Below are 12294 nucleotides of genomic sequence, written 5' to 3'. Positions count from 1 at the left end.
CTCTGACTTCCACACTCACGGGTGCTTACTTACAAACACATGCGTGCATACGCTGGGGGCACACACACCTGCACTCATCACCCACACAAACTAAGTGGTGCACAGCATGATGGACTTCCCACTTACCTGAAGCTCTGCCTTTCCGTGTGACGGATGAGGGCGGCTCCCACCCACCCAGGGCATCGTGGGAAAAGGAGCACGTGTACAAGACAGGGCACACGGGGAAATATAAGAAGCCAGCTCTTGGATCATGAGTCTTTTAATATATTATTCTGAAAAGAAAGGAATTTAAAAAAAGTTCCTGACAGCTTTTTTTTTTTTAATTTAAATAAATACCCCGCCCCCTCCACCCACTTAAGTTTTCCCTCTTTCCCCATCGTCCCAACCCATCCCTGGCTAGACCCTTACCCCAGAACTAAATAAAATGCCTGTTTCACAGCAGACCACACTCACTACCAAATTCTGGGAAAACTAGAAATACTGTCACTGTCTGAACCTCTGCCTTCTGACTGCTCCCCAAGCTGACCCATCCCCCCACTTTAGCTGGGCAAGGATGGCGGAGGTCTTTAGGCACTGGCCTTGGGGAGAGTGCAAATTTAGCCTCGGTTCTCCAACTCCTACTCAGGAGTAGGTCAGAAGAGCCCAGAACTGCCCTCCAGACTAAAATAAATAACAAAATAAATACCCTTCCCCGCTCCCCCGGCTCTCAATAAAAGAGCTAGTTTCCCTGTTGCTCCAGTCAATCTCCTATATGCCCCACCCCCAACTTCCTCCAAACCCCACCTTTTCCCATGGTGATCTCCACCTTGGCCTTCGCTTCAAGAAGAGGGATCTACACGCTCAGACCCTTTCTTCCAACATCAAGCAAACCCTCCTCCTCCCCCAAATTTCTTGGGATGCTACTGGCACCTCAAGTCCCCACGATGGGCCTAGTAAGAACCCTCTCTCCTAATCCCTCCATCTCTCAAGTCTCAAGTAGACCTGGGCAGGCTTCCTCCCCTTCCAATCCAGGCGTCCCAAGCCGCCCCTGCATCCTCAGATGGCAGTGTCCCAGAGGACGGTGTGCTGCCGGCGGCAGGGTGGGGTGCCGGATTTGCGGGGTTCAGGGCCCCGCCGCCAGCTGGGAAGGATGGGCATGCTCTCTTGCTTGCAGAGCCCCCGGTCCGGACGGTGACGTGCCTTGATCTCCTTGCACACACAGCGTTTGCGCTCAATCACCTCTAGGAGCTTGCCGTCGCGCTCCCGGACGGGCTGGGGCGGCAGGGGCAGAGGCAGCACAGGGTGGGTCTGTGCCAGGAACCCCAGAGAAAGAAAAATATGTGCGACAGGGGATGTCAAGGACTTTGTTCCCAAACCAACGATCTCCTGTAGAAACAAACCCTCCCCCAGGTCCGGCTTCGGGTCCTCTTTCCCAGGTTGTGGGTGTGATGGGGCAGGTCTCCAGTTTGGGCACTCTCCCCAGTGATGCACTCTGGTGTTAGACTAGGCTTGCCTGGCCCTAAGAAGCCAGCCTGGTCTACAGAGTGAGTTCCAGGGCTACACAGAGAGACCCTGTCTCGAAAAACCAACAAAACAAACAAACAAAAAATAAAAAAAGATCTTGTTCTAGAAGACCATGAGATCCTTCATAGTCTCCAAAAACAAACAAAAAAGCCAAAAACCAACCAAACAAAAATACTAGTCATTCCAGACCAGACAGGCATTTTTCAAATTTGTCCTCGAAGGGGGGTCTTTTCTAAACCACGAATGGTACCCGGTAGACAGTCACGGCCCAGACTGGCCACCACCCAGGGCCCTGCTTCGGTGACCATGCTAACCAGCTCCATCCTATCCTGTCTATTTTTGTCTTTAGTTCCTGTTTCCCTCAGCCTGTGCGGGTCCACTGGTTAGTCCCAGTCTGATTTTTCCCCCTTTTCTTTCATTTATCTTCCTTTCCTATTTATTTACTAAAAAAATTTAAAAGCATGTCATTTGTTTCATGTTTGAGAGGCTGGCTGGCCCATGCCACAGCTCACGGAGGTCAGAAGACAACTTTTGGGTGTCGGTCCTCTCCTTCCACCACATGGCTTCTGAGGACCAAACTCTCTCAGTTCTTAGGCTTGGTGGCAACCACCTTTACCCACGGAGCCATTTCCCAGCCCACTTTCTTTTTAAGATTTTTCATTTATTTGTGTACGTGCCTGTGTGGGTATATGCTATACATTTGGACTTGGAGTCCGGAAGACACTGGAGCCCCTGGAGCTGGCGTTAGAGGCGGTTGCGAAGTATACAATGTGGGGTGCTGGGAATTGAACTCTGGTCCTTCGCAGGGCGGGGAGATATGCTCTTAACTGTCCAGCCATCTCTGTACCCCCTTTTTCTTTCTGTTCTTTTTGCAGGCTGGCCTGGAACTCAGTATGTAGCCTAGGAAAGGTGATCTTGAACTCCCAATCCTCCTGCTCCCACCTCCCAAACTGGGGTCACAGGGATGTGCCTTATAGTGCCATGATCTGTTTCTTACTCTATTTAGTATTTTTTAATTTGGTATTTTCAGACAGGATTTGTTTTGTTTTGTTGAGACATGGTTTCCCTGTAGGGTCTGTAGGAGCCTGTCCTGGAACTCACTTGGTAGATCAGGCTGGTCTTGAACTCACAGAAATCCACCTGTCTCTGACCCCTAAATGCTGGGATTAAAGGTGTGTTCCACCACCACCTGGCAGGATTTTTTTTTTAATGTAACTTCAGATGAATTTTTTTTTCCTCAGCTTTTTTTGGTCAGAGATTAGATTATACGGGTGAGTGAGTGGGTCTATCCTTTCTTTCCATACCCAAGCCTTCTCTTGCTGCTCCTTCAAAGATAAAACAAAGACCAGACGCTCACCTGGCTCAGGGCAACCCTGGGCTGGCTGCAGGGCCGAGGGGTATGGAGCGCAGCCTGACGGACTCCAGAGGTGGAGGCAGAGCGACCCAGGCGGTACCCTCCTGTGAAATCTAGGCCCAAAAACCAGAAATGAGAAGAGAGACCTACAGAAGTCTGGTCCCTCACCTCCCTGAAGAGGCTGTAGGCCAAACTGTCCCCTGTCTCATGAAAAGAAAGGAGATGGAGATACAGTGTTAAGATTCAGGGATCTAGGCTGGGGATGTGGCTCAGTGGTAGAGCCCCTGCCTAGAATCCCCCAGTGAGGGGCTGGGGTGTGACTCAGTGGTAGAGCCCCTGCCTAGAATCCCCAGTGAGGGGCTGGGGTGTGGCTCAGTGGTAGAGCCCCTGCCTAGAATCCCCCAGTGAGGGGCTGGGGTGTGGCTCAGTGGTAGAGCCCCAGCCTAGAATTCCCCAGTGAGGAGCTGGGGTGTGGCTTGGTGGTAGAGCCCCTGCCTAGAATCCCCCAGTGAGGGGCTGGGGTGTGGCTTGGTGGTAGAGCCCCTGCCTAGAATCTCCCAGTGAGGGGCTGGGGTGTGGCTTGGTGGTAGAGCCCCTGCCTAGAATCTCCCAGTGAGGGGCTGGGGTGTGGCTTGGTGGTAGAGCCCCTGCCTAGAATCTCCCAGTGAGGGGCTGGGGTGTGGCTTGGTGGTAGAGCCCCTGCCTAGAATCTCCCAGTGAGGGGCTGGGGTGTGGCTTGGTGGTAGAGCACCTGCCTTGCTTGAGGGAACTCCTGGGTTCCATTCAGTGTACGAGAAATACTGTTCAAAGGTTAATGACTGTAGACATGGAGTTGATAGGAAGTCAGGCAGGCTAGTCCCAGGTGGACCCTGGCAGATTCCTGACCCACCCATCTCTGTGTAGAGTATGAGAGCAAGGTGTCACCTCCATTCCGGTGGCAGGCCGGGAAAGTCTGGCAAGGGACTGGCAACGCTGTGCGGCTCCCTCCTCGATCATGGTGGATCCTGGCCAGCAGACCCTCTGCCCCCTGGCTCCTCACAGGAATTCCTGATGCCACCTGGCCCCTGTCCTCATGCTCTACCTTGGCGGGACCCTCTGTACTGCCATTCCAGGCCCGGGCACCGTCCTCGACTTCTGCTGGGATAACAAACAAACAAACAAAAAACTCAGTGCCCGCAGGTGGGAGGGGCCTTTCTATCCCCAGCAGGCACATATAATGCAGCCCGGGTCGCCCTTCAGTGAATCCCAGCAGGAATGGCAAAGGCTCGACCTCACACTTCAACACACGCACATGCGCACACACACCCACCCCAGACCCAGCCCTGTCACCTTCCTTTCTCCCCATTGTTACCGACACTGGGACTCAGAATCATATATATGTGCTCTGTTCAGAAAACCCTTCCCCTGGCCAGAGGGGCCTTCTCGACCCTAGCATTGGTTTTTAAAACCTCTCCAGGACCAGACAGGGTCAGAATGAACACCCTGGAAAACAGGGGTGCTGTCTCTCTGTGGGGAGAATCCCAAATCCTGATCTCAGAAAGAGGGTATGGGGGTTACATTGAGTGTATAGAGTGGGGGGAAGGGCTGTGTGTGAACTAAGCCCATCTCTGAGAGCAGGCCTGGCAGAGCATTGCGTTGCCTGGCAACGGTAGGGGCCTCCCTCTCCTCTCACTTCTGTCTGGATGGGTTGCCATGGTAATAGCTGGGAGGCAGCTGTGTTTAGTTCCTAGTGTGCACACACTCACAAACACACACCCTTGCAGCCCAAGGAAGGGAGGGGCAGAGGGTGGAGCAGGATGTGGCTGGATCACCCCCCCCCCCAGCCCCTATCCCAGACCTTCTTACCTTTTCCTGAACACATTCAGAGATATCTCCCCTCCCCCACCCATTCATTCTGTTCCCCATCCCCATCTATCTGGTCTCCCAGAAAACTTCCCTGGACAGGACAATAGACCTGCCATTTCTAAATACCTCCCTTCAATATTTAACCCCAACCCCAAACCACCAGCAACACCCCCACACCCAATCCCCCTCCTCACTCACTGTCCGGATCCTTTGCTTTCCTCCCTCCATACAGGACCTTCCTCTGTAGAGCCCAGCCTGCCCCAAATGCGGCGCCCATCTCCTCTTCTTCTGGTGTCCCCGCACTGGCGATGACATGGGCACAGGAGATGCTGGCAAAGGCACCCCCATCAGTCCCTTGCTCTTGCAGCTGGATCTTGACCATGGGAGATGGTGTTCCCATTCCACAGCCCTTATTCAGCACCCCCCCAGCCTTGAGACTGTCATAGGCAGGGGGTCTCTTGAGGCCAGCTGCTGTGGCTGGATAAGTCCAGAGGGGAGTCAGGGGGCCTGCAGTTGGATCCGGAAGGCTGTGGGGGGAGGCCAGGCAGCTACGGTGGTGCAGGACCCCAGCTGCTGAACCCATAGCCCCACTGTGGGGGCTGGATTTCCCTGGTACAGGGGGCCTCGAACTGGCACAAAGCATTCCATGGAGAACCGAGATCTCCTCCGTCTTTGGCTCCCCAACACCCAGGGGTGGACCAGCTGGCAGGACGGAGTGTGTGGTCACTTTCACCGCAGAATACACCATAGTGTACGACACGGCCTTGTCCTTGGGGGGGCCGGGGAGCAAGGCAGCTGGGGCAGGGTGGGCTGCCGGTACCCCTGCCGCTTTGGGGCAGATCATGCTGTGAGAGTTGGGGAGCTCCCGCTCCCCCCGGGTCTGGCCAGAGCCCTGGGGTGGCAATGGCGTTGAGTGGCTCCGGGCTCGACCTGATGGTCCCAGCAATAGCAGGTTGGCAGCAGGAGGCGGAGGCGGCAGGGGAGGCGTCTCCCGCTCTCGTGCAGGCACTTGGGGAGCTGGGGTGGAACCGGCTGGCTCCTTGGAGTGGCAGAGGACCGGTAGCCTTGAGACCCCATCGCCAGGGGCTCGGGAAGCAGACTTGGCTTGGGGGAAGGCCAGGAGTGGAGGCCGGTGCTGAAGGAGGTTGGGAAAAGGTGGGGGGATCTCACAAGGAGTGGTCTTGGTGGGTGTCCCATCCCTCCGGCTTGGGAGGGCTGAAGCTGGACGGCGGTGAGGGTGGGGGTGGGGCTGGAGGACGTGAGGCTGTTGTGGAGGTGAGGGCGCCATCAATGGAGGAGGCCCGTTGGCTCTGCCATCTCCTGCCTCTTCAGGCAGGGGGTACTTCATCTCTTCATATATAGCCTCGCTGTCTTCAGAGTCCGAATCGGCACCAGCTGGAGGGGTTGGGCCTCCACTTCCAAGAGGAGGCCCGCTCAGGCCTCCTCCACTTCGTCCTCCTCCACGAAAGACATCCCCCACCATCTCAATGTACACGGGCTCTTCCTCTTGAGCACCTGCGTCCAGGTCTCCAGCTACTCGAGAAGCCCTGCCGAGGCGTTGCAGGGGCAGGTTCCCCCCTCGAGGACAAGGGGCTGGGGCACAAGACTCATCGAAGGACACAGACAGCTGGGTGTTGGGGCTTCGCCTGGGTTTTTGTGGCGGAACCTTACGGCTAGATTCTCGGCACTCAGGGGTTGGCTTTTGAGAGCCTAAGAAGGGTGGGAAGGAGAAAAAGAAATGCAGATTATTGAATACAGAGCATCTAACATGCCAGGTAATGCTCTACCACTGACCACGCCCCAGCCCCTCACTGGGGGATTCTAGGCAGGGGCTCTACCATTGAGCTACACCCCAGCCTCTCACTGCATTTTTCTTACATAAATTTTTTTCTCTTCTAAGAAAGGGCCTCTAAGCTGCCCAGGCTGACCTTGAACTCATTCTACAGTAAAGGGGAAGAATTTCTTTCTAACCTCTTGACCCACCTTCAAGGACATATTCATCTAGGTACTTTTCCCACAACCTTCCACTCAGAGCCCACTAGGTTCCTTTTCCTCAAGGCAGTTCCCAGTCTTTTTCTCTCTTTTCTTTTTCATTCTCCTTCTTTTTTTGTTTTGCTGTTTGTTTGAGATAGGGTCTCACTCTGTAGACTTGGCTAGCCTGAATATATAGTTCAGGCTGGCCTTGAACTCAGAGATCCTCCTGCCTCTGCCTCCTGAGTGCTGGAATTAGAGGCCTGGGCCATCATGTTTAGGATTTCATTGATTTGCTTTTTGTCTTTTCTTCAGGTTTTTGTTCGTGTGCTTGCTTTTCGAAACTGGGTCTCATCATGTAGCCTGAAGCATCCTACCTCAGCCCCCCTCTCACCCACCCTTGTGGCCTTTCCTAAGAGCTGTTTTGAGGGAGTGTCTCCTGCCCTTGAATGGTTCATCTGAGGTCCACCTAAAAGGAACCCCCTATTCCTTTTGAGAATGGAACCTTCCACTTCCTTGGCTCTTGCCTGAATGAACCCTCCCAGAGGCCCCCCCCCCTGGTTGGAATGGATCCTACCGGCTGCCAGCTTCCTCCAAAGAGGACTAGGAGAACAGGGTGGGTGTCTCACCTGCTTTCTTACTTGGTGGTGTCTCTGCCCCTGATCCTGCCATGCTGAGCTTGGTACTGGGGTGTCTCCGGGGCTTAGCCGGGGGTCTTCGGGTGCTACCATCCTCTGTGAGACCTCCCCCGCCTCCTGCAGGCCCACCCCCTACACTGTCCATGCTGCCGACCGAATGGCAGGAGAGAGAGCGTGGGGCCATGGCGCTGCGGCAGGGGTGAGGGGTGTGCTCCTGGGATGCGGGCATCGTCATGAAACCCATCCTGAGGGACCTTCGAAGCGAGGCTATGTCCCGCACTCGGACCCCAGGCCCTGGGACAGCCCCAGGCCCCACTGGGGCTGTAGGGGCTGTTTCCTTACTGGAGCTGGGGAGAAAAGAAGATAAGATGGAACAGAAGTTAGACAGCAGGCCTCCAACTTGCCTTCCTCTGTCTCAGGAGGAGACGGCTTTTCAAGAGCAGAATAACTGGTTCCCGAGTGAGGACAGGAGCCTGGGATAGGGACATCTGAAGGTCTAAGGCAGGAATGCTCCCAGGCTGATTCTTTGGATTTAAGGAAAGCCAGGCACTAGGGGGTAGGGCAGCATACGCTGTGAGAAAGGAAAGAAATGGTGTATATGTAAGTCGGTCTCCCTGCGGCTGACTGACCACCTAACTGGCACACAGTCTCTTCCGTGGAGAAAGATACAATCCAGGCAACAGCCACCTGCCAGACAAGCAGACACACCTGCCCCTGTGACTCCCTCACATGCTAGCTCACACCTGGCTTCTGGCCTCCCTTCATGCCCAGCTACTGTGGCCCCTGTCACATTACAGGCCATCTCTCCCAGACACAGGGTGTGATGCCTGAATCACTAGAGTGGCCTCTCTGGGCGCTCTCCCCCCCTCCCCCTCTCCTGCGTGTTCTCTCTCTCTCTCTCTCTCTCTCTCTCTCTCTCTCTCTCTCTCTGTCAACCTCCCCAGCTCACTCCTATTCCCTTTCTCTGTCCTGGGTGAGTGAAGGGGGGGGCGGCTGGCAGAGAAGAGGGGAGCGCTGCCTGCTGTGGGGTGGGCTCCCATTAAGGCCCTGTCTACTAACCCTTCATTAGGGAGAGATCGCTGTAGTGATCGCTCTGATTAATCTAATTAACAACAAGAATTAAACTCCACAGTTGCGAGGAGGGAGAAGGGAGCTAGGAGGTGGTTCTGACTCAGGCTCCAAGAGGCTGTGCAGTCAAAGGGAAAAGAGGAGGAGGAAGCTGAGAGAGGCTAGGCCTGGGTTCCTGGGAGGGCAAGGAGAAAGAGTTGGGAGGGACGCAAGAGTGGGGGGTATGAGGGTCTCCACCTGCTCTTCTGTAGGACTTAGCCTATAAATCCCCTAAGGCCACACACACACACACACACACACACACACACACACACACCTCTTTGGTCAGTCACTTCCTCCACGAGAGGAGACTGGGTGAGACACGTGAATGGTCTCGAGGCCCCTAAAATGACCCTCTCCCTAGGCCCTGTGAGGACAGAGGGGCCTGCCCTTTCCAAGATCAGGTGACAGGGGAAAGCCAGCAGCCAGCCTTAGAATAACAGAAAAGAGAATTGGGGAGGGACTCGGGGCCCATAGGCATAAAGAAAAGCCATCAGGGCTCTCTCCAAAGCTGGAAGGCATGCCCTAGCCATACCCCTCTCTCAGGGAGCCAGGAACAAGACTGGAACCAAGCATGGACACTGGCAGCCATTCTGTGCTAAGTCAAAAACCAACTGGGGAAAAGAACTCTCATCAGTGACAAGGCCGATGGGCTCCAGGAGGGGAGGGGTTGTGGCCCAGGGGACTGTGCAACAGGCCGAGGGACGGGCTAGGGCCTTACCTCCTTTTGGCCTCCTCTTCTTTGTGCTGTCTCCACTCCAGCTTGGTTTTTCGGTAGAGAAGGTTCATGTCGTGGGGCAAGAGGTGGGGGCTGAGGGGCCCTGCTTAATGCCACCAGGCCCGGGGGGCGGCCCTCCCTGGGTCCCGGATCCACTTGAGAAGGGGAACGGGTGAGAAGGAGAGAAGGGGAGAGAGGGTTGGGGAGGGAGAAGGAGCAGAGACATGATTTGGGTCTCCCGAAGAGGAAAACACAGGCACAGAATATCCAGTACAGTCTATGGGACCCCTCCCAGACAGACAGACAGACAGACATACGAGCGTGTGTGTGTGTGTGTGCAGAGTCACACACTCTGACAAAGGTGTTCGGAGCCATTCTGGAGAGATCAGGTTAACACCGATCCCCATCCTGTGTAAATACATCCTGAACCACCAGAGCCCCACAGACCACACAAACATACAGCAACTCTGTAGGCACACAGTACGTATAGACACAGCACCCCGCCACAGATGTACCTACAAACTGGGGCAGACATAGAGGGGCATAGGTAAACACAAACCCAGGAACAGCGAACACAGACATAAACACCCACCGACACACCCACCGATACACACAGACCTCTAGCACACAAATCTGCTCTGGAACTGGTCACACCTACAGACAAGGAGTTGTGCTCAGGGCCTACTTGCGTACATTGCACCCAGCTAGGGAAGGGGGGGCAGTTAGGTTTGCTGCCCTCTCTTGGGCCCTGAGGCTTAATGGGGGATCATCAGGACAGGGTGGGGATGCAGAAGGAAGGATGGTGAGACTGAGTTGGGCAACTAAAATCCCACCCATCCATCTACCTTCACTCCCTGGAGTGCCTGCTTTTCCAATCCTGGGCCTGGACCTCCGTCCACCTCTATTCGAGCACCCTGGTCCTTCAGCAATGGTTTCTGCCTCCCTCCTCTTGCTGATGGCCCAAATCAAATCTACCTTCTTTCTGTTCAGGATTTAGGAGAACCCCGGCTTTCCCCTAAGTAGTCCCGCCCCTGAATCCCACCCTGGCGGGGGCGGGGGTCTCCAGTCTGGCCCCATGGCAACCTTCTGGGCTGCGGCCTCCTTACCTGCGCTTTTGCGTCCCTTCCCCCAAACACACTCTCTCCCTTTCGCCTTCAGCCTCACGTCTCCTCCCTGGAGCCCCTCCTCACAGCCGTCCTCCTCCTTCCCCAGTTTGTTCCAAACCTGGCCAGCTTCATCCCCCCCCCCCCCTCTCCATCCAAAGGCCCCAGGTTCCCGGGGCACCCCCTCCTCTTCCCCTTGTCCTGCTATCCTGGGTGTCTCCGCCTCTCGCCCCGCCAATCCTCCCTGCCCCTAGTCCCCCCCATCACCACCTCCCCGCATGAAGCCTCCCCAGTTTCTACATCACCGTACCTGGCCTGCCGGGCACCGGCCCCCCCATGCCGGGCTCCGCCCGGAGCAGGAGGAGGGAGGAGGAGAGACAGAGAGAGACCGGGGGAGCCGAACTGGGCCCTGCCGCAGAGACAGCCCCGCCTCCGGGTCCGCCCCCAGACCCGCCCCCGGCCCCAAACCCACCCTTCCACACCCTCCAAGGACAGAGCGGGAACGGCGGTGCGGCGCTGCACCAGCAGGTTGGGGTGGGGAGCACAGGGCCCGCGGAGCGGACAAGGGAGCTCGAGAGGCAGGTCTTGGGGTGCGTGAGTCCCGCTCCCCAGCTTTCGGGTGTCTGGTCCTAAACGACCGGAGCCCCCTGCCCAGACGGGCGGTGCTGGGTTGGGTCTCCCAAAACCCCAAGCGGAGCGGGGTGCTCAGCGGCGCCCCCCAGCGGGAGTCTGGAGGTCGCACCCACCCGGGAGCCCAGTGCGCCTTAGCGCTCCCGGGTGGGAGGCTGCGGCTGCGGTCCCTGGGTGCTGCCAAGCGGTGAGGCTGGCAGAGGGGCTCCGAGTCGGCCGCCGGGAGACCGAGGCGTCTGTTCAGCAGGGGGCGTGCTCGTTTGGCCTAGTCCCCGCGGTGCCCCCACCCCCACCCCGCCCTAGGTGAGGGGAGGGCAGGAGAGCTGGCTGGCTTGGTGCTGGGCCTCCTCCCCTTGCAGCCTCCCAGGCGCCCGGACCTTGTTCCATCGTGTGGGGCTCAAAGTCTCCCCGCACGTCCGCCCCCGCGGTCCAAGTCATCCTCTACTAACCTTTGACACCGTGGGCGCCGCCCGTCAGGATCTGGGCGCACCAGGTTGGCCTCTACTCGAGACCACCCTGGGAACAGCCTAGGAGGGGTGAGGGATGTGATCTCACCCCTCCTTTTCTCATCAACCCCTTGACAAATTCCTTGCTTGGATCAGTTTTGACACATAGCTCTGTGGTTGGGTAAATTAGCGTCAAGAAGACCTCGGCTGTACCCTCCACTAACTGAAAAATGGGATTCCTGCAGTCTGCACACCCTAATCCTTGGTACCTGTGGATGCTTTGCAATGCGGCAGTCTTTGCCGGTGTGCTGTGTGGCCTCAAGCAAATCTCGTTGCTTGTCGGATCCATGACTCATTTCATACCTGCCCCAAATAACATTATTGGAGATATGGCGCGCTGTGGCACACACCTGTGATTCTGGCATTCCTCAGGTGGAAGTGGGAGGCTCTTCAGTTCAAGGCCATCCTTAGCTACACAAGTTCAAAGCCAATGTAGCCTGCTTGAGACTTAAATAAAAAGTCCTCAGGAAGGAAGAGGGGTTGTGAGCACTTTATAAGAGGCCCATAATAAGGATTAGATCTGCAGGGAGAGTACGTGGGAAACTCGTTTCCTGGACTTTAGGACCTTGCTACTACTGCCTTTGTTTACTATGGCTGCTGCAAGACAGACAGAAAGATAAAGAATAGCTGGGTGGTGGTAGCCCCCAGCACTCGGGAGGCAGAGGCAGGCTGCTCTCTGTGAGTTCAAGGTCAGCCTGGTCTGCAAGAGCTAGTTCCAGGACAGGCTCCAAAGCCACAGAGAAACCCTGTCTCAAAAAAAAAAAAAAAAAAACAGATAAAGAATAAATAGATGAGGGGTGGGAGACAGGAATTGCTTTTTTTAATGATTTATTTATTCTTATTTTATGTGCATTGGCATGTGCACATCTGTCTTTGTGAGGGTGTCAGATCCTCTGGAACTGGAGGGAGTTACAACCAG

General features: G+C 55.9%; 1 protein-coding gene across 5 annotated transcripts; it reads right to left on the bottom strand.

Annotated features, from left to right (window-relative positions):
• Window positions 1–245: 245 nt before the first annotated feature.
• On the bottom strand, window positions 246–10689 carry Nyap1 (neuronal tyrosine phosphorylated phosphoinositide-3-kinase adaptor 1). Of its 5 annotated transcripts, none has more exons than XM_075975726.1 (7): window positions 10550–10689; window positions 9140–9291; window positions 7303–7658; window positions 4901–6412; window positions 3782–3994; window positions 2861–2970; window positions 246–1287 (listed from the first exon to the last, which is right to left on the bottom strand). In XM_075975726.1, exons 2-7 carry the CDS (start codon window positions 9205–9207, stop codon window positions 1036–1038), a joined length of 2511 nt encoding a protein of 836 aa, XP_075831841.1. In that variant the 5' UTR covers window positions 9208–9291; window positions 10550–10689; the 3' UTR covers window positions 246–1035. The 5 variants fall into 5 exon arrangements, with proteins under 5 accessions (XP_075831841.1, XP_075831866.1, XP_075831875.1 ...); XM_075975751.1 differs by having other exon boundaries at window positions 3782–3991; XM_075975760.1 differs by lacking the exon at window positions 10550–10689 and adding an exon at window positions 10243–10527 and having other exon boundaries at window positions 3782–3991.
• Window positions 10690–12294: the final 1605 nt, after the last annotated feature.

Source organism: Microtus pennsylvanicus, chromosome 1, assembly GCF_037038515.1.
Source record: "Microtus pennsylvanicus isolate mMicPen1 chromosome 1, mMicPen1.hap1, whole genome shotgun sequence".
NCBI lineage: Eukaryota > Metazoa > Chordata > Mammalia > Rodentia > Cricetidae > Microtus > Microtus pennsylvanicus.
Note: the sequence above shows the minus strand (reverse complement) of the source record. Positions and strands in the feature narration are given on the sequence as shown.

Coding starts and splice junctions, on each gene's coding strand:
- Nyap1 (XM_075975726.1), bottom strand. CDS start 9,207: ATGAACCTTCTCTACCGAAAAACCAAGCTGGAGTGGAGACAGCACAAA. Junction 3,995..4,900: donor GAAAGCAAAGGATCCGGACA/GTGAGTGAGGAG, acceptor TTGTTATCCCAG/CAGAAGTCGAGGACGGTGCC. Junction 2,971..3,781: donor GGCCTGCCACCGGAATGGAG/GTGACACCTTGC, acceptor TTTTGGGCCTAG/ATTTCACAGGAGGGTACCGC.